Genomic DNA, 21,927 nt, shown 5'->3' on the forward strand with positions numbered 1-21,927 from the left:
CAGGCTGTATCCCTGTTACTATCTGCATCTTTACACAGTGACAGTCTGTCCCTACAACTATTTACTTTAGTTAGACATACTAAAACCAGCCATAGATGGATCGAAATCTGTCCAGTTCAGCCAAATTATGATCCATCTATGGGCAGGCTGGTTGTACAGAGGTCGCTTTCTCAGTCGACTTCTGTACAACCAGCCTGTTGGAAACTGTTTGCACAACCACTGCCCCAGCTATAGATGGTGGTGCTGATGAGTGATTTCTGATGTTGAAGAAGCTTTCCCGATGTCAGAATACAATAGCTCCATGGGAGGTATTTCTCCATCCACATTGAATGTGTGGAAAAATATATAAAAAAACATTTTTTTTTCCTCAGTTTAGGCCGATACGTATTCTCCTACATATTTTTCGGAAAAAAAATTGCAATAAGCGTTTATTGATTGTTTTTTGTGCAAAAGTTATCGCGTTTATAAAATAGGGGATAGATTTATGGCACGCTCATCGGCACCAGGGGCGAGCAGGGGGGTGCGTGCCCCTAATGGCTGAAATGCGAAATCACGTTATATTACGTGATTTTGTGCAGCCGAGCTGACCTGCCGCCGTAAAACTACGGTGGGCGGTCGGCAAGCAGTTAAAGCTACTCATGGTCTCTCTCATGTAATTGCGTATGCAAGGATCTGGCATCCAGGGCATGTGATTGCTGCATGTGAAATTACATATGAGTGGCCACGATAAGCTGTGGAAGCCAACAGCCTTATGTTGCTCTCAATGGGGCTGCCTCCCGTAGCTAATCACCAGGACCCCTGCCGGTATTTTCATGAGTAATCAGTGTCAGGTGCATTCGCAGATAAGAATGCATACTTATCCAGCTACATTATAGATGTGAAAGTGAGTCATCCAAGATAAGGAAAAGTTATATACCCTGCATTACCTCTTAGTGAATTGTGTCCCTTACCACCTACCTGATCTCCCCCATTGTTGGTCTCTTCCTTTTTCCCATTACTGTTTGTATACATTACACCAGTATTATAAACTTCCATATACCATCCCCAAACCATTCTACCTTTCTAGAGCTTATCCTGTCAGCAATTGAATGTGATTGACATCAAGTTAAAAGTGACTTGTATACATAATTATCAGTAGCCTTTACTCCAGTCATGGAGTGCTCTCTGCAGTGTTGAGTAGACTCCACACTGGCATAAAATGCAGACTGTCATGTGGAGCAATAATTTAGTGTTTAACAGGTAGCAGTAAAAATTCTTCATTTAAATTGGTCTTTTTTAGTCTTGCGATAATAAGAGACAATTGTCATGAAATGTTGCAAAAATATTTTTTATTTATTTGTGTTCTTTTTTTCTATTTTTTATGATATATAATTGCATGCATGATCACTAAATACTTCTAATGTAATTGTTTTTTTTTTTATAGATACTATCATCAACGTAAAGTATTTGTAAACCTGCTTAAGCTAATGTCCAATGAAGTGGTTCAGATAGCTTGTGGTCTGCTGGGAAACAATTTGCTTCAGAATACTCAGGTAAGAAAATCAGTATATTTCCTGCAAATCTTTGTACAGGCCTATAGGGCCAGATTCACAAAAGAGATACAACAGCGTATCTCCTGATACGCCGTCGTATCTCTGTGATCCGCCCGTCCTAACTATGCGACTGATTCATAGAATCAGTTACGCATAGCTAGCCCTAAGATCCGACAAGTGTAATTGACTTACACTGTCGGATCTTAAGGATGCAATTCTAGGCCGGCCGCTAGGTGGCGAGGCCATTGCGGTCGGCGTAGAATATGCAAATGACTAGTTACGGCGATTCCCGAATGTCCACGCTGCCCGTCGATCTAACTTTACGTTGTTTCCGTCGAGATACGCCGCGTAGAATTAGGGCTGAGCCCTAGTTGTTCTAAGCCATGTTAAGTATGGCCGTCGTTCCCGCGTCGAAATTTAAAAAATCACGTTGTTTGCGGAAGTCGTCCGTGAATGGAGCTGGACACCATTTACGTTAATGTCTAAACAAATGACGTCCGTGCGACATCATTTAGCACAATGCACGTTGGAGCATGCGCAGTACGTTCAGCGCGGGAACGCGCCTAATTTAAATGGTGCCCGCCCCATTTGAATTAGGCGGGCTTGCGCCGAGCGGATTTACGTTACACCGCCACAAGTTTACAGGTAAGAGCTTTGTGAATCAGGCACTTACGCTGTAAACCTGCGGCGGTGTAACGTAAATGGGATACGTTACGCTGCCGTGGAGCAACGTAAATGTATCTGAATCTGGCCCATAGTCTCTAATTTAAGTTACACAGGGTGCAAAAGACACATGTCCAGACTCCAGATAGACAAAAACTTGCTTTACAAATGTGCAGTCAGATAAATCTCTGAATCTTTAGTCATTTCAGTTACCTTTGATATATTTTTTTCTTGATAAATGTGCAGTCCTATTTCGACACAATCTATCACAACTGCTAGAACAGACAATTCCTGTTGAAGATCTCTTTTCTACCTGTTGCAAAAGATGCCTTCCACCCATTTATACGGAAAGTAAAATATATTGTTAATATAGAAAAAAGTAATTGTAAATTGTTTTTTGTAGGGCCAAACATTTTATTTATACTATTGGGAATTTTCTACAACACTACTTTGAATTTTTTCCTCTTAAATTATTCCACTGTTTTCATATATGATTTTGCTATGGGGCTATGAGCACATAATGTTATTATGTTTACATTTCCCTTATTTTTATATTTTGCACCTTTTATTGCACATGGCACTTTTTTATGTCACAGTATTAACCTTGGTTATTCATTTTTTTCACTACTCTATTTTAATTGTCATTTATTGAAGCTTTTGTACTTAGGTATACACAAGCCATCTAATCACATTAGGGAATGATCTGTATGGGTCCCTATTGGTGAGGGTCCATGTATACCATTCTTGTCATCGTATTAGCACTGCTATTTAGATGACCTTTGAATCATTGTCAGGGGCACATCTTAAAGAAAAGGATTTTAGTTACTAAAAAGTGGGTTGATCTTCATTATATCTACCAGAGACTAATATGCAAAAGGGTAGGGCGTTATCTGTATATGGATTGAGTTGCTGGGAATACGAATTAACCCTGGCCAATTTCATATTATTATTTTGACTACAGTATATTATTCATATTATGCATATTATAAATGTTTTTTTATTTAAAAAAAATATACCGGTACATTCTTATTTATATTACAGGCATACAGTTTGCTAAAGGAAGCTTTAAAAATGTGTGCAACCTTTCGTGGAAATTACCTTGATGTAAAAATCAAAGCTGATGAGTTCAATATGTTGAAGATGGAGGAAAATGGCAGCTTAACAAAGTAAATTATTTATGTAAATCATAGCACACTATTTTGGGACAATCATGAATGAACTACATTTAAAACTACAATGTACATGTATAAACTTATCTGCGGTCTCATTTCTTGGTGGTCATGAAAACCACAGGTTGACACTGATGCCTTGTACACACGGTCAGGCCTCGTACACACGACCGAGAAACTCGACGGGCGAAACACATCGTTTTGCTCGTCGAGTTCCTTGTGAAGCTGTCGAGAAACTCGACAAGTCAATTTTCTCCATTCCCGTCAAGGAAATAGAGAACATGCATTCTTTTTGGCTCGTCGAGTTTCTCGACAGTTTCCTCTACGAAAATGTACACACGACCGGTTTCCTCGGCAAAAAAATATCTCCCAGCAAGTTTCTTGCTGTTTTTTGCCGAGAAACTAGGTCGTGTGTACGAGGCCTCAGACTTTTGACCATGCAAAAGTCCGCCGTGAGTCCGTCGGAAGTCTGATGGAAAGATAGAGAACAGGTTCTCTATCTAAGGTCCGTCGGACTTCCGACAAAAAAAGTCAGATGGAGGCTACACACGGCCGGACTTTCCGAGAAAAAAAGCCCGTCTGACTTTTTTCGTCGGAAAGTCCAGCCATGTGTACGAGGCATTAATGCCATTATGAAGAAAGCTACCTTGCTGCAGTGTGCTTGAGAAAAGAGTCAAATTGTACTAAAAAGGGCGAATAAAACCAATTAGCATCATACCTAAATTAACAAAAAAATCAGCTTATGTGCTATCAATGGGATGACTCTTTAAAAAGTTTCTTGCTGGTGCCTATAACCTCTTAACTAAAGTATGGTTGCTGACAGCACAGCGTACATACTGGAAGGTCCTCTTACATTATGGGAGTAAAGCTTTTTTTCCTTCTTCAGTCCTGCTCAACTGTGACATTTTAAGGAGGAGCAATGGCTAGGTACAGATCCTTATTTATTAATTCTTCACATATGGCTAACTTTAACCCTCCTGGTGGTATTCCCGAGCGTGACTCGGGGTGGATTTTTTGTGCTAAAATCGGTATCCCCGAGTCATGCTCGGGGTAGCTATGCAGAGCCTGCAGCGCGCACTGGCTTACCTTGTTCCTGGATCCAGCGATGCCACCGTGCTGTGTGAGCGAGCGGGACCTCGCTCGATTCACACAGTGTCCCTGTGTGCCGTCGATCTCCGTTCCCTGCGACGTTACGACGCACAGGGGGCGGAGATCGGCGCCAAATTAAAAAAAGTAAACAAACACATTACGTACAGTATACTGTAATCTTATAGATTACAGTACTGTATGTAAAAAATACACACCCCCCTTGTCCCTAGTGGTCTGTTCAGTGCCCTACATGTTCTTTTATATAATAAAAACGGTTCTTTCTCCCTGCAAACTGTATATTGTCCATAGCAACCAAAAGTGTCCCTTTATGTCAAAAATGGTTTTAGAGCAGCTAGAAAACAGCGATAATAAATTATAATCACTTGCAGAATTGTGCGATAGCGATTTGTGGGGAAATTTGTCATAAAAAAAAATAATGACAGCAACAATTCTGCAACTGAGCAAATTTCAGTGACTTTGAGTTGATTACATTATTGAATAATTTTTATTAGAATTATATTATTATTTGTTAGAATTATTTATAATTATTTATTATAATTTATAATTTTGTTTTAATAAAAATGTCATACCCGGGATGCCTATTAGACTCTTGTTTGGTCAGATTTAAGTGAGTTATTCCTAAAAACTACAGGCCTACAGTATAAAACGCCAAATTTCCATGCAAATAATGGTACCGCTTTCAGCACCTTTTTTCTGAAATAATCATACCGCCGGGGAGGTTAAGAGACAACCCCCTTAAATAGTGTTTTTTTTTTATTCACATAAAATAGAGTGCTGTTGATTCCATAAAACACTCCATAATGTGTAGTAAAACTTGAGATTCCTTAATTGAGTGCTGTTACTCTTTGCAGATCCAAGAAAGCAGCAGAAACTGTTTGTAACATTACCATGTATGAAGTGCCAATTCCAAGAGTTTATGGAAGGGACCTTTCCATGAATGATAAAAATCTGAAGGATGAAGAAGATGCCAAATGGGTAGATTCTCCCTGGCCTCTGTACAATGCAACTTGTTTCCAGAATATGAATATGTTTATGGAAAGGTGAGCTCTCTTTATAAGAAAATCAGGAAAATCCCTGGTAATGGATATTCACTATTTATTATCATTGATGTTAGAATGTGAGTGTGAATACAGTATCTTAATGTAAACACCCATTTAAACCCTATCTCCAGTCAGGTTTTTTAGCTTTAGACAGAATGAGAAAGGGATAGAATCTAGTGTATGTTGTTTTTTTAATTTGTGGTTTGTGTTCCCACTTGGGAGAATTTCCCTTACTCCCATTAAGAAAGGAAAATAGGAAATCTCTATTCCCCTCATTTATTTCTGCTGCCACAGGGTGAGGAAATGAGGTGGAATCTCCCCAACAGAGTCACTGGCAACAACAAAAGCTCAACCAAAGTATCTACTCTTCCTAAGTTTATTAAAAAAACAAAACATAAAAGTTATGCCTGGAATTTGGCTTTAACGTTTGTAAGAAAAAAAAAAAAAAAAAGCCTCTTTAAAGAACTACCATGCAATACAGTGTTATGTCAGCAATCTGCCATGTTTTCTGTTATTGTGTCATCTCATTTAGGATGAATACATTTTGACTGGGTTATTAGACTTTGCCTTGTGTTTCACCTTTCATGGCTTAATAAATGACCCTGTAAATACGTAGGCCCAGATTCACAAAGCACTTACGCCGACGTATAACAAGTTACGGCGACCTAAGTGCAAATGTGTGCCGTCGTATCTGTGTGCAAGACCCACAAACAGAGATGCGCCTAAAAATAGGCTTCACCCTGCCGACGTAACTTGCTTACACCAGCGTAGGGTGGGCGCACATTTAGGCTGGGCGCATAGTGCCGCTCCCATTGATTAGCTATTCAAGCATGCAAATGAGGGAAATACGGCGATTTACGAACCTGCGTGCGCCCGACGCAGGCTACGAGAGGTGCGCGTAAGTTGTACGTCCGGCGTAAAGTTATGCCCCATAAAGGAGGTGCAACCCAGCAGCAGACATGCAAAGGTCTGCACCAGGGAACACAGTATTGTACGTCGGACGTGTGTCTGGCTGGGCGTAGGTTATGTTCACGGCGTACGCAGTGATCCGGCGTATCTTAGGCAGTTGTTCCGACGTGGTTGTGAGCAGGCGCAGGGGGATGCGTCCACGTCACGGCGCATGCGCAGATCGTTATAAGTACTTGTCTGGCGCTTGGCCCATCATTTGCATGGGGGTCACGCCTCATTTGCATGGGTCACGCCCACTTCCACCTACGCCGGCCTACGCCTTTAAACCCACGCCACGCTGGCGCAGCGTTGGGAGCACTGGCTTGCTGAATTCCATGCTTGCCTCTCTGCGCTGCGTTGCCGTAGCGTACATGGGTTACTCTACGGCGACATAATTTGCGCTGTGGTCTCTGTGAATCTAGGCCGTAGTGTTTAATCAGTTTCATTATTGTGCATTGTAATATATGTTACTTGTGCTGAAGCATTCTTTTTTTCTTACTAGATGCAATGACGTACTTGATTTGGTGGAGACCATGAAGCATTTTGAGGTATTAAAGGCTGTAACCGCAATAGGAGGTGCTGGCACTTCAAGTTTGGATGCTATGGTACAGGATATCTGGAACTCATATTGCCTGGCCAAAGATGCATTTATTAGCCAAGTTAAAGATATTTTTATCATTGACAAAAATAATCCATTTCAGAAAGCATTTTTTGATTTAAGAACTGCGATTAAGGTAAGTTTATCTCTCAGTCCCTTTTGTAATACATTGTAGAAAATTGGGGACGAATTATATCACTTGTAATTGTTTTTGATAAAATCATGCATGATCAATTCTGCTGGGCAGCTCTGTCTGCACACAGGACTTCCCTGCCTACAGTACAGTACAGCCACTAGATTAGTATGATTGAGCACAGCTACTGTGGGGAAGGGGATAGCAAGTCCCAGGTGGCGGTGAGAGCCCAATTGTCGGAAAGGTTGTGAGAGCAGCAATGTAAGTGGGGTGGTGTTGCTCTGTGACTGTGTTTCTCCACTCCAGTCCTCAAGGCGCCCCAACAGGTCATGTTTTCAGGCTTTCCATTATTTTGCACAGGTGATTTGATTAGTTTCACTGCCTTAGTAATTACCACAGCGTTTCATCTGAGGATAATCCTGAAAACATGACCTGTAGGGGTGCCTTTAGGACTGGAGTTAAGAAACACTGCTCTGTGAGGACTACATGAAAACAACCTGGTGTAGGCTGTGTTTTGGCCATGTTTCCTTTTATGATAGATAGATAGATAGATAGATAGATAGATAGATAGATAGATATATAGATATTGCTTTCACTAGGTAATGTGAACTGAGAAAACAGTGGATTCCACACATTTTATATTCCATGATAAAGTCCCTTTGTATGAGCAGTCGAGAACTTGATGGGCTGCAGTGGGAAGAATCAAGCGCCAGTAACAGGGAAGTTGCAGGCAATGCAGTAACAGGGAAGTTGCCAACCTTGCCCCTCACTTTCCCAAGTTTATAGTTTACTGCTGTTCTTTCAGTACTATTTAATCCACTTAATTGTGCACTATTGCCTAAGCAGCACTGTACATTTTAGAACATCTGCAGTCATCAATGAACAGTTTTAAGCGCGGTATGCAAATCACCAATAGCAGCCAAGCAGAATTCATATTTCTTACATTAAAGTAGATGATTTCTGATTGGTTAATAATGGCTACTATGCTTTGCAAATCCTCATTGCCTGTCAAGATGGTCTGAGACTGATGAAGAGCATGCTGGACATTGTGATGGACAGGGCCGATCCTAGGGTCACAGGCACCTGGGTGCAGAAATATTTCTGGCGCCCCCACATGGGCGTCGTAATTTTACTAACTCCTCCCCTTTACAAATGTTTCTATGGCAATGACGCTCCCCCATGAAGTGTTCATTAATCTGGGATCCTTACATGATCTCTTAACAATAAACAAAATACAGGAAGAGAAGCAGAGTACTTTATTGGGATGGACACAGAGAGGGCTTCTGTTAGAGAGTCTGTTAGTTGTTCAGGGCCCCCACCTCTGTAGGCGCCTGGGTGCAATGCACCCTGTGCATCCTGCCTAGGATCGGCCCTGGTGGTGGAGGTAATGTTGCTCAGGTAATTCATGGAGATGTGTGGACTACTGTTCCATCGCAGACATCTGAAATGTAATCATGAGTGTGACACTCAAAAAACAACATTATGTGCATGATGTGCTATGATATGGTGGGTTCTAAATAGTCTTCAGGGAAGAAAAAAAGATTACTCCATTTCATGGTATGTTGGAAAAAGGCATTAAGAGTGTGGAATATTTTTATTGCAGAGTCTGGAACATCAACTTGGAAATATTCTTAGAAGCAGTTTTGACCAATGTCCAACGGTTGCATCCCAGCTCAGGCTGCTGGAGGTGTTTGAAGGTGTCAGCAGAAGAGATATTGTTAAGGTATTTTGATAACTCATTATTTAGGCCTTGTACACACGGTCGGACCAAACCGATGTGACTGGTCCGTCGGACCGTTTTCATCGGACCACCTCTGAAGTGGCCATACAGCCTGATATGTGTACACACCATCAGTTCAAAATCCGATCGGGTCAGAACGCGGTGACGTAAAACACACAACGTGCTGAAAAAAACGAAGTTCAATGCTTCCAAGCATGCGTCGACTTGATTCTGAGCATGCGCGGCTTTTGAACCGATGCTTTTCTGTACTAACCATCGGTTTGGTCCGATGGGGCAGCGGTCCATCGGTTCGGTTTTGAAGCATGTTTTAAAATTTTGGACCGAAGGAAAACAGACCGATAGCCTATACACACGGTCGGTTTGGTCCGATGAAAATTAACTTCGGTTCATTCTCAGGGGACCAAACCGACCGTGTGTACGGGGCCTTATAGTGATCTAAACAGGACATATATCTTGCATTCCATGTTTGAAAAGAACCACGAGGACTGCAGGTGACCTCCCACCCCGGTCCAAACGGTAAGGCAACTGATGTATGGCAAGCCTGAAAGTTCCGAATAGGCTAAGTAAGATTGGCTCGCTCCTTATTTCACTATCATTGTGGTATTGACTGAATGCATGAACTTTATATCCGTCCATTATCAGAGGAGGACTCGGCTTATGACAGTGCTGCTTTCCTAAGTTTTCATCTGCTTAATTCATATGAGCCACAATTGTTTCCAATAACGCATTAAGGCTGACAATTGTCCTATTTCATTCCATCAGTAGTAGGTTCTATTGAATGAATTATTCACCACATAGGACAAGCTACAGGCAAAACTGCATTTTTTTTAAATGCAATTTCTTTTCATGCAAACTAGCAATTGCCAGAGGTAACTCTGTTTTAGTTGCATGAACAGGGAAGTCCCGGGCCCATGTGAGCTGCCTACTCTGTATACTGCTGAGCTACCCATGTGGAAGCCGCACACACGGCTATACGGTCCGGATGTACTTACTAAATGATATTGTTTTTATGGTGTGGTGGGACTGTATATTGTTGTACCGTGTCATTAGTTGGATTTTACATTCTCTATTGGGACCTTTTTGATACCATTAAAGTGCATTTTTAACCATTCCAGCAAGTCCAGTTTCCTGCCTTAATAATCCTTGGGTTGCTCAGTGTGGGGACTTTACCATCATAGTGTGGTAACCCTTCCTTTAATTTTTCCAATAGAAGACTCAGCCTCGGTTCACATATTTTCGGTGCAGGAAACGCGGTGAATCCTGTGTGTTTCCCGCACAGCATTGAAATCGCATGGCGTTCATGCAATCGGCTTCAGGTGTCAATGTTATATTAACAACACCCTAAAACTGCTTGCAAAATGCAGTGTGATTGCCTGAATTGTAATGCATTGGTAAAGGGGATGAAAAATATCCTCACATGCAGTGTACATGTGGATATTTAGGTGTGAAAGTGTGCCACGTCCTGATATATATGATAAAGGAAGTAACTGGGGGCAAGTTGTTGGACTTTTTAGGCACAATTGGTTGGTCAAAATATAGTCACACAGAGAAAATTATTCTGTAATGCATTGGTGGGTATACAAAATGAATGGCTCAATTTGCACCGCACGGACTTGCAGTGCAATACCTGTGTGAATCACTTGCGATATTGTACTGCACTGTGGCACCTATGCTTAGAGCTATTAACTCCATAGTCAGTGATGTATTTAGGTTTTGTGGTGCCCTAGGCCTGATTAAACTCGTGCACCCCCTAATTGAAATATGACCCATCCCTTCCTGTCAAGGCCACACCCCTTGTTGTTTAAGACCCACCCTGAAATTTTTGAGTGGGGAAACTAGTTCTGAGGGCCTGGGGGGCAATGGATTCCCCTAATTTGCATAGATTTCCTCTCACTTCCTGTTTGGCTATGGTGGAGGAAGGGAAGGGAAATCTCTGCAATGGGACAGGGATGGTAAAAAATAATCTGACCGGGGATATAACCATCCCTTACTCTATCCAAAATGAAAAAAAGTGTTGCCTATAGTTCTACTTTAAGCACAAATTTCTGATAATTTTATGGAGAGGACTAAGAAGATATAACCATGCCAATGGTGCAGCGGAAAACATATAGCACAGTGAGGAAGGTTTGTGGTTCAAGATGGTAGGACAGTCAAAAAAAGAGCCTCCCCCCTCACAGTTGTGTAATGCCGGATGTCGGCATAGCGGAAGTAGTGCGGACACTTTATTGGGGCACTCAACTAATTTGCCTTACAGTGTAGTGCAAGCCGGCAGGGACTCTTTTCGTGCTGCCCTGCTGCCTTGTTGTCCTAGGCCAGGATACAGTGGTGTCCATAGTGCTGGAAGGCCAGCTATAGAGATTTTGGCCCAGATTCACAAACGAGATACGACGGCGTATCTCCTGATACGCCGTCGTATCTCCTGATACGCCGTCGTATCTCTGTTTCTATCTATGTGACTGATTCATAGAATCAGTTACGCATAGATATCCATAAGATCCGACAGGTGTAATTGTTTTACACTGTCGGATCTTAGGATGCAGTACCGCAGCCGCCGCTGGGGGGAGTTTGCGTCGTAAACCAGCGTCGGGTATGCAAATTAGGAGTTACGGCGATCCACGACGGATTTTCGCGTTCGCTACGTCACCGCTAGTCAGTTTCCCGTCGCAAAGTTAGTCGTCATTTTGGGTGCCCTAACTTTAGTCAGCAAACGTATTGCTGTCTAAGGTATGGCCGTCGTTCCCGCGTCGAAATTTAAAAATGAACGTCGTTTGCGTAAGCCGTTCCGGGAATACGGAATTACGCTACGCTCGTCGCCGTTCGAAAAAATTACGTCACTGCACGCAAAGCACGACGGGAATTGCGAAACGGAGCATGCGCAGTAGGTCCGGCGCGGGAGCGCGCCTAATTTAAATGGCACACGCCCATTTGAATTGGCCCGCCTTGCGCCGGACGTATTTACGATACACCGCCGCAAGTTTCCAGGTAAGTGCTTTGTGGATCGGGCACTAAAACTGGAAACTTGCGGCGTTGTATCGTAAACGGGTTACGTTACACGGCCGCAAATGTATGTGAATCTGGCCCTTTCTTTTTAACTTCAGCTTTAAATGGCAACATGCTGTAAAAAAATCAGGGAAAATTGCATCTTTTTTGGTAATAATATTTTTTTTATTTTTATCTTTATTTTTAGATACCACTTTTAGTGGTTAAGTTTTCCCAGATTGTCTATAGAGAATGTAGTTTTAAATATAGGACTAGTTTCAAGCCCATCATACACTGTATTGTCTCAGATATGATGTGGTCTGAATGGAAGATGTGCTACTTGAAGGGTCTCATCAGCCCATTTGTGAAGCTTTTAAATGAATGTTTCTCCCTGCTGTTTTGAATGAAACTGGTGATTAGCGTCAGCTTGAAAAATCTACTGTAGAATGATCTGCTTGCATCTGGGAAGTTTGGTGCAGACCAGTCTGAAGGTATAGGATTTGCTTTCTAGTGGAAAATGCTCTGTCTTGCAGCTTTATAATATTTTAGTATGCAATTTGTAATGTAATAATTTGTATTAATTTATTCAAGTGAACATTAAATTAAAAAAAAATTATATTTCAAAATAATTATTGAATAAATGGAAAATAAGCTTTTGCTAGTGTTGACATGTTTTTCTGTATATTTTTTTAGGACCACCTGAAGGATAAGGATCTCCAATTGTATACCATGTTTATGGAAGAACTTCATCAAGTAAAGGCCATGTATCTGGAAACTGCACATAATCCACCATTGCATATTAATTTGACTCCTACAATCAGCAATATTTTATGGATAAAGGGACTTCGAGCAAGGATTTCTGTAAGTTTCTTTTTTCTTTCTTTTTTTTATATAATGCTGTCAATGTGATTGTCGCTGACAGCCATTATAAAGAAATGTTACCAAGTAACTTTATATTTAAGATTTAATAACTCACATATATGATATGTGGTTAACAATAAGAGAGTTCAATTCAGAGTGAAAGTTTCAACATAACACATTTATTTATAGAAAAGATATTAGCTATCTAACATACTGCATACATATACAGAAATGTACGCCTAAAGTAATTCATAATTTAATTAAAAGTATCTTTCTTTCTAGGGTCCTATGGTAAATCTGAAGAGAGTATCACCTATCACTCTTGAAGGAGACATGGGCTGGGAAATGAGACATATCTATACTGAGATATCAGAAGAGCTGGAAAGGTGCACTGTTATTAGACAGCATGGTTACTCAGATGTTATTTTAGAGTATTCATGTCTCAGTATACAGTAAAACCTTGGTTTGAGAGTAACTTAGTTTGAGAGAGTTTTGCAAGATGAGCAAAATGTTTTAATAAATATTGCCTTGATATACAAGCAATGTCTTGATATAAGAGTAGCGTCATGTCACACTCACAACTAAGTATAAAAGAGAAGAGAGGAGCCTCCAAGTGTAGCAATATGGTTACACTTAATGAAGGTACAACTTTTAGCAACTTATTGCTACACTTAGAGGTGCCTCTCTTCTCTTTTATACCCTGTAAAAAAAAATGCTTTGATATACAAGTGCTTTGGATTACAAGTATGTTTCTGGAACAAATTATGCTTGCAATCCAAGGTCTGACTGTATGTTGGTTGTCACATAAACATGAGTGCACAACCTGGAATTTATGATATAGAGAAAGGTGCTACATACCTTTTGACCTAGCTTAAGGGAAGCAATAGGCATTGGATACAGGTGTGTGACCTGTAGGCTCACCTAATCTTCCAAGAAACCACTGATGTTTATTTGACTTAAAGCCATGAGATCGTCTTCGGTCAGATGATTTATTGCGTTTTCTAACATCCCAGAATATACATAGAATCTACTGTTCTTCCTGAGCCTAATGTAGAAATGTGGGCTTATGCAAGTGAGCATGTCCATGGGGGTCTTGGTGAAAAAGGTTGAATAATTTCCTATATGCCAAGTTGTGCAGAGTGGAAAATTCCTGTATCTGTTAATTATTTATTCAGTACTGTTTCTTATAATAATGATCTTCTTATACAATGTATCTAAACTGTGTAATGTTTTTCAAATGGACATAACAGGTTTGAGACTAGTGTGGTGACATCATGGGTTTCAGCTGTGAACAAAGAAATCAATGATTCCCTAAAGCTTCCTTTGCTTGTAAGTTAATTATTTAACACAGTTTTCACTTAATTGTTTTTCATATTTTGAGTAAAGTGATTTTACATATAGTGATGTATCTGATTTAAGCATGGCTTGCAATGGTCGGACACCTATTATGCCATGCTTCATTTTCTTGGAATAAATGTAACCAATGCTTTAAAATATCTGTGCAAGAAAAGAGAATGCCCTGTTCCCCATTACTGAGCCACATACACTAGCTCAGGGTTAAGCAATTAGCGGACCTCCAGCTGTTGTAAAACTACAAGTCCCATCATGCCTCTGCCTCTGGGTGTGATGCTTGTGGCTGTCAGAGTCTTGCTATGCTTCATGGGACTTGAAGTTCTGCAACAGCTGGAGGTCCGCTAATTGCCTATCCCTGCACTAGCTGGTCAAGCTGGGGAGGGGGTCACATTGGAATCTGGAGCTTTTCTACTGCTAGAGAGAACAGGACACCCTTGGAGGAAAATCTATGGTCTATGGTGGATCATACTGATATATAGCTAAAGCCCAAGCTTTTGTTCTAGTTCTAGACAGAGTAGGGAATGACTAGAACAACTCTCAGGCTTTTTTTGTTGTTGCCCATAGTTGTACGCAACCTATTGCATTAGAGTGTGCACCCGAAGATCAAACACATACTACCGATCGCTCACGTTGTTCATTCAGAAAGTGAAGGGGCCGGTAAATTACATATTTACTGGCCCCTTCCCCACTCCTAAAACATTCAGGCAGCAACAGACGATAGTAGAGGAGGGAAGCTGGCAGTGCTGCGGGGGGAAAGATGGGAGCCAGTGCAGTAGGGGGAATCTGTGCTGCACAGAGTGATTAGGGTGTGCCTGGGCACACCTGGCACACCCTGTGCGCACGCCTATGTTGTTTCCCTATGTGTCATGTTGGGGTGAATGCTTGGGAGAATCACTTTTATTTCCTGTCCTGTCGAAGTAATAAAAACGTCATCCCTTAGACCACAGGTGTCAAACACAAGGCCTGTGGGCCGAATCCGGCCCTCCAGGCCATTTCATGTGGCCCTCGCACCTCTCCTGCAGCTGCAGGAGAGCTCCAGCTGGTCCTCCTCCAGACCCTTACTTTCGGTTTTTAATCATTGCATCCAGCTTCTTCCCAGCAGCAGCATAAGGAAAGGGGGTGCACTGTGATGTAAGGGAGAGTCGGGGAATCAACTGATGGTGGGGTGGCTCTTGACATCTAATGTAAGGGGAGGGGATGTGCTGGACATCTAATCTTACAGATACAACCAACCCTTTTGAGTGCAATCATAATGCTGATGCGGCCCACAATGAAATTGAGTTTGACACCCCTGCCTTAGACAGTTGTGTGGAAAATTTCCCCTCACCTCCTGTTTTAGTGACAAGGGAAAAAGACAGCAATAAATACGAGACAGAGCTTCTAACCCTGTCACACTCTATAACTAAAAGAGGTTTGTGCTTTTGATATACTTTAAGGCAATACATTGCTACTGTAATCACTTTGGCTTTAGATGGTGACATGTCCAAATTTATAGACTTTGAATGTTTTTACAAAGAACCAAAACAAAGGAAACACAAATCCCGATAAATATCTTATGCTGCATGTGTTTATTTTTGTTTATATAACTTTTTATGTTTTATCTTTTTCTGTATTTTAGAAGACTGCATCGATGCATGATTCTGGAGTATATCTATGTACAATAGAGATTAATCTTAACACAGATCTTCTGGCATATCTACGCGAAGCAGAATACTTCTCAAAACCACCTTTCACAATGAAGGTAAAGGTGTTAATTATTAAGGAGAATGTATAAAGAAGTGTTTAGATGTATTTCCACTTTAAACTATAATATTACACAGACATCTGCCCCTTATTACAGCTTCCTAGTTTTATCTACAGAGCTGTCGTTTCAAATATTCTTTCCCGCTGGTAATAAATCTGGTATTTAGTAATATAAGTGATGTTGATAAAAGGCCTTTTTCACTAGGCTCGGTAAATCCATTCTCATGTATGAACAGTTTTTTATATCTTTATGGAGCTCTATTGGTGAAATATCTGAACTTAAAGTGATTGTACAGGCAGAAGTTTTTTTTTATCTTAATGCATTCTATGCATAAAGATAAAACGCCTTCTGTGTGCAGCAGCCCCCCTCTGCCCCTATAATACTTATCTGAGCCCTCTAGATCCATTGATGTTGTAGGAATGTCTAGGCTGTCCGGGACTCCCCTCCTCATTGGCTGAGACAGCAGTGAAGCACCATTGGCTCCTGCTACTGTCAATCAAAGTCAGCCAGCCAATGAGAAGAGAAAGGGGACGGCCGCAGCTCCGTGTCTGAATGGATGAACGGAGTTGTGACTCTGCTCAGGTGCTCCCTAGCAAGCTGCTCAGGAGGGAGTGGCCAGGAGAGCCGAAGAGGGACCCGAGAAGAAGAGGATCCAGACTGCCCTGTGCAAATCCACTGCACAGAGCAGGTAAGTATAACATATTTGTTATCCCCCCCAAAAAATGAGACTTTACAATCACTTTAAATTCCCTAATCTTCACCTATTTTTAGTGGTCCTCACTCTTCCCTAATCTCCCTGTTTGTTTTTTAAATTAGTTTTATATCATGAAGAATGCAACAGGATGAGCTGGAACATAAATAGTAGGTGGTAGAACCCCATACCCTCAGGTGAACACACACCTAACAGAGTCAGCAGTTATGTCAGAGAGGAGGAGGGGGTCTTACTGTAGGCATATCCAGGAAGTATGGGAAACCAGGGGCTCGAGGCTGACTCAGCCAACTATGTACCCTTTATAACTAAATATCATCTATCTATCTATCTATCTATCTATCTATCTATCTATCTATCTATCTATCTATCTATCTATCTATCTATCTATCTATCTATCTATCCTAATCTCTCTCTCTCTCTCGATAGATATATAGATAGATAGATGGTTCTACTCCTTTATTTGAGTCCAGCTGTGTTTGATTATACTGTTTGATTATACTGATTGGACTTGATTTGGAAAGCCACACACCTGTCTATATAGGAAACTTACAGCTCACAGTGCATGTCAGAGCAAATGAGAATCATGAGGTCAAAGGAACTGCCTGAAGAGCTCAGAGACAGAATTGTGGCAAGGCACAGATCTGGCCAAGGTTACAAAAAATTTCTGCTGCACTTAAGGTCCCTAAGAGCACAGTGGCCTCCATAATCTGGGATGACCAGACCCTTCCTAGAGCTGGCCGTCCGGCCAAACTGAGCTATCGGGGGAGAAGAGCCTTGGTGAGAGAGGTAAGGAAGAACCCAAAGTTCACTGTGGCTGAGCTCCAGAGATGCAGTTGGGAGATGTGAAAAAGTTGTAGGAAGTCAACCATCACTGCAGCCCTCCACCAGTTGGGGCTTTATTGCAGAGTGGCCCGACGGAAGCCTCTCCTCAGTGCAAGACACATGAAAGCCCACATGGAGTTTGCTAAAAAAAACACCTGAAGGACTCCAAGATGGTGAGAAATAAGATTCTCTGGTCTGATGAGACCAAGGTAGAACTTATTGGCCTTAATTCTAAGCGGTATGTGTGGAGAAAACCAGGCACTACTCATCACCTGTACAAAACAGTCCCAATAGTGAAGCATGGTGGTGGCAGCATCATGCTGTGGGGGTGTTTTTTTTTAAGCTGCAAGGACAGGACAACTGGTTTCAATCAAGGGAAAGATGAATGCGACCAAGTTCAGGGATATCCTGGATGCAAACCTTCTCCAGACTGCTCAGGACCTCAGACTGGGCCGAAGGTTTTCCTTCCAACAAAACAATGACCCTAAACACACAGCTAAAATAACAAAGGAGTGGCTTCACAACAACTCTGTGACTGTTCTTGAATGGCCCAGCCAGAGCCCTGATTTAAACCCAATTGAGCATCTCTAGAGAGACCTAAAAATGGCTGTCCACCAACGTTTACCATCCAACCTGACAGAACTGGAGAGGATCTGCAAGGAGGAATGACAGAGGATCCCCAAATCCAGGTGTGAAAAACTTGTTGCATCTTTCCCAAAAAGACTCATGGCTGCATTAGATCAAAAGGGTGCTTCTACTAAATACTGAGCAAAGGGTCTGAATACTTAGGACCATGTGATATTTCAGTTTTTCTTTTTTAAAAAATCTGCAAAAATGTCAACAATTCTGTATTTTTCTGTCAATATGGGGTGCTGTGTGTACATTAATGAGGAAAAAAAAAATAACTTGAATGAACTGATTTTAGCAAATGGCTGCAATATAACAAAGAGTGAAAAATTTAAGGGGGGCTGAATATTTTCTGTACCCACTCTATATAGTATAAATGGTACAACATTTCTGCATTCTAGATTATAACAATTACAGGCAGTCCCTGAGCTACAAACATCCAACTTACAAACAACTGATGCTTACAGACGGAGGGAGACAACAGGAAATGAGAGGAAATTTACCCCTAGATAGGGAAATTCACTGTTATGCCCTGTACACTTGATCGGATATCTGATGGAATCTAAACCGATGGATTTTTTCATCGCATATCCGATGAAGCTGACTTTCATCAGTCGTACCTACACACCATCGGTTAAAAATCCAATCATGTCCAACGCGGTGACGTAAAACACTACGACTTGCTAAGAAAAATTAAGTTCAATGCTTCAGAGCATGCGTCGATTTGATTCTGAGCATGCGTAGATTTTTGACCGATGGATTTCCCCACAGACGATCGTTTTTTTCTATCGTTTTTTTAACCATTTTGCCGCATACACACCATCACTTTATGTGATGAAAAAAAACGACATTTTCAGTGAAGTAAAAAACAACGTTTTTGAAACTTCAATTTTCAGACGAAGTTGCCTACACACCATCGTTTTTCTCACAATGTTCTAGCAAAGCGAGGTTACGTTCACCACGTTTTTCCATTAAAGCTCGCTTCATAACTAGCTTCTGGGCATGCGCGGGTGTAAAAACGTTGTTTTAAACAATGTTTTTTGCTACACACGGTCAATTTCTGTGAAGTAAAAAACAACGTTTTGAAAAACGACACATAAAATTGAAGCATGCTTCAATTTTTTTTTGTCGTTTTTCAGAAGACATAAAACGTTTTCCCCCACACACGGTCATTTAAAGTGACGTTTTTAAAAACGTCGTTTTTTTTCATCACATAAAGTGATGGTGTGTACGCGGCATAAGAAAAATTTAAAACAGGTTCTATTTTTTTTCACCGATGGGAAAAAAAACGATGGGGCCCACACACGATCGTTTCGTCTGATGAAAACTGTCCATCGGTCCGTTTTCATCAGACGAAGCGATCGTGTGTACAGGGCATAAGAGTGATCATAAAAAAAATGTGTCTCCACTGATGCTTTATCACCAATCCTTGTTTCCACAACAACCGAAAATTTTCTAACTCCAATTGTCATTGGGACAGAAAGTGAGGTGAAATTTTCTGATCAGGGGCACAGACAGCAACACAAACGTTACAGGGATGTTAACCCTTCCCTATGCTATCCAAAAAACGTAAAATATATTTTTTTGCTGGAAAAACACTTAATAAATTTACCTGTTCCAACTTACATACAATTTCAACTTGAGAACAAACCTAGACAACCTATCTTGTTTGTAACCCTGGAACTGCCTGTATTACTGAATCTTAACTTTAAACCGCTGCTTAGGAATATCTTATTTTATCAAACAGCTACACTATACATAAACAGAATTATGTCATTTTATAGCTCCCTGAACAAGTTGGATCACTTGTAAGCAACATGGAAACAAACAGGCTAAAAATGATGTCTACCCGGCTGGAAACAGTAGTCTCAAAGTATAATGAAGTTATGAAGTCAATCTCATCCCAGCAGATGGCGCTATTTGAAAAAAAATTGTTAAAGATCTCAGAGGTACTTCTATTTACTTTTCATATGTTCTAAAAATGTTTGGCGAGAAAGGCTTTGACATTTAGTTCCTCAGGATTTAACTTTTAACTAGCATACTTATTTCTATGTGTTGTTACGATTGAAGTAAATAATTATTCGTTTAACACTAAGCTATTTATGAGCTTTTTTACTCCTAAATTTATTTTTCCCATTTCATAAGTAGATCAATTTCACAGTGATTGCTTTCTTTCTGCAGATTCTGAGAGATGGAATGAGCTTGTTCACTTGGAGCATGGATGAGAGCACTGATTATATTGAATTTTCTACTTCCTACATCTGCACTGATCTCTATAACAGCTTCAGCATTGTTACAAATAATTACAAGCTCATTAGTGGGCTCACAGCATTATGGTGCACAGCAAACCTTGACATTTTCACCTGTCGAGATTCCAGCAGGAGCTACTCCACTACTGAATTAATGATGAAACAGAAGTATGGCCCCTTAGCTAGTATTCTCAAGTACCGCTATGTGATTATTTTTATTCTCTGTTACCACATTGTTCTGTTGGATTTTTCTCTAGTTTGTAGATCAGAGCAACAGATGTACTGTATAAACTAAAAAAAATGATTTCAGTGATGAGTATATATATATATATATATATATATATATATATATATATATATATATATAAAATGAAATGTGTACTGATAATGATATATACTGTATTAGCTTTATATTGTATATCCTTCTTTTTATGTATACAGTGCATGATCATTTCAATATCACTATTTATTACAGGTACATATAGTGCCAACTATTTATGCATCCCTTTACATGTTGTACAATAACATCATCCCTACCCCTAAAGAGCTTACAACCCTATTTCACATGCATGTATCTACATACTAGGAGCAATAAACATACCAGCATGCCTTTGGTGTGTGTGTGTGTGTGTGTAAGGAAATTTACAGCACAGGGAGAACATGCAAATTCCATACTGGTAGTGTCCTGGTTTGGATTCTAACTTAGGACCCTAGTGCTCTAAAGTGGAAGTGCTGACCACTGATACACTGTGCTTCCTTTATATTAAAGGGGAGTTCCACCCACAATTTCACTTTTTAAATATAAATACCCCTGTAATACACAAGCTTAATGTAGTCTAGTAAAGTTAGTCTGTAAACTAAGGTCCGTTTTGTTAGGTTGTTAGAGCATTTAGTTAGTTTATAATCTAGAAATAGACCGTGGCCATCTTAAGTGTGGGCATCATGAAGCCAGACTGTATGACTTCCTGGATTTCAGCCTTGCAGATCTCGCACATGCTCAGTGCTGCACAAGCGATGTAATAGGTTTCAGCCAGGTTTCCATAGCAACAGGAGTGTCAGAGGAAGTTGCCGCTCCTTCTCTATGCAAATAGGCTATTTGCAAGGACTACTGGGATACATGATGCCTATCCCAGAAACCCTTGCGAATAGCCTTGTGACTTAATAGCCTAGGCTAATAAGGAGGAGGAAGTAATGAAGGACTACAAAATAAAGGTATTTACAAGCAACAAAATAAAAAAAAATTGTCCATTCTGAACACTATGAGATTAGGGCATGCAGCACAGACAAACATAAAAAAATGGGTGGAACTCCACTTTAAGTATACGTTTGCCTGAATAACAGACATTTATTTATATCAATAGTCATGCAGATCCATGATAGCGAGTACAGCTCATTTATCATTAACACTGAATGTCTTTACAGCGGTTTCTTTATTACCAACACTTGCATGGTGTCTAGTGCTTGTTGACACATAATTGAGTTGACATGCATATCTTTTTTTTCATTTTATATTTAATAGAGTTAACCAGTAGCAGTGACCAATAGTATGGCAATATCTAGTAAGGAACCTTTGTAATGTTAACACATTTGTTTGACACACATAACAAGATAATATAAGCAGTCTCGAAAACCCATCATTGAGTCAG

The 21,927-nt window shown here is 40.6% G+C and overlaps 1 protein-coding gene across 1 annotated transcript in view; it reads left to right on the forward strand.

Annotated features, from left to right (window-relative positions):
• The window catches only part of LOC120926622 (dynein beta chain, flagellar outer arm-like), a 533,844-nt gene that overhangs the window by 13,070 nt on the left and 498,847 nt on the right, over positions 1 to 21,927 (forward strand). Inside the window, 11 exon segments of the mRNA XM_040336739.1 lie at positions 1,424 to 1,532; positions 3,237 to 3,361; positions 5,326 to 5,514; positions 6,965 to 7,196; positions 8,797 to 8,916; positions 12,607 to 12,774; positions 13,057 to 13,160; positions 14,025 to 14,103; positions 15,746 to 15,868; positions 19,817 to 19,981; positions 20,214 to 20,449. Coding sequence (XP_040192673.1) covers positions 1,424 to 1,532; positions 3,237 to 3,361; positions 5,326 to 5,514; positions 6,965 to 7,196; positions 8,797 to 8,916; positions 12,607 to 12,774; positions 13,057 to 13,160; positions 14,025 to 14,103; positions 15,746 to 15,868; positions 19,817 to 19,981; positions 20,214 to 20,449 — 1,650 coding nt within the window.

Source organism: Rana temporaria, chromosome 2 (assembly GCF_905171775.1).
Source record: "Rana temporaria chromosome 2, aRanTem1.1, whole genome shotgun sequence".
In the NCBI taxonomy this organism is placed as follows: Eukaryota; Metazoa; Chordata; class Amphibia; order Anura; family Ranidae; genus Rana; species Rana temporaria.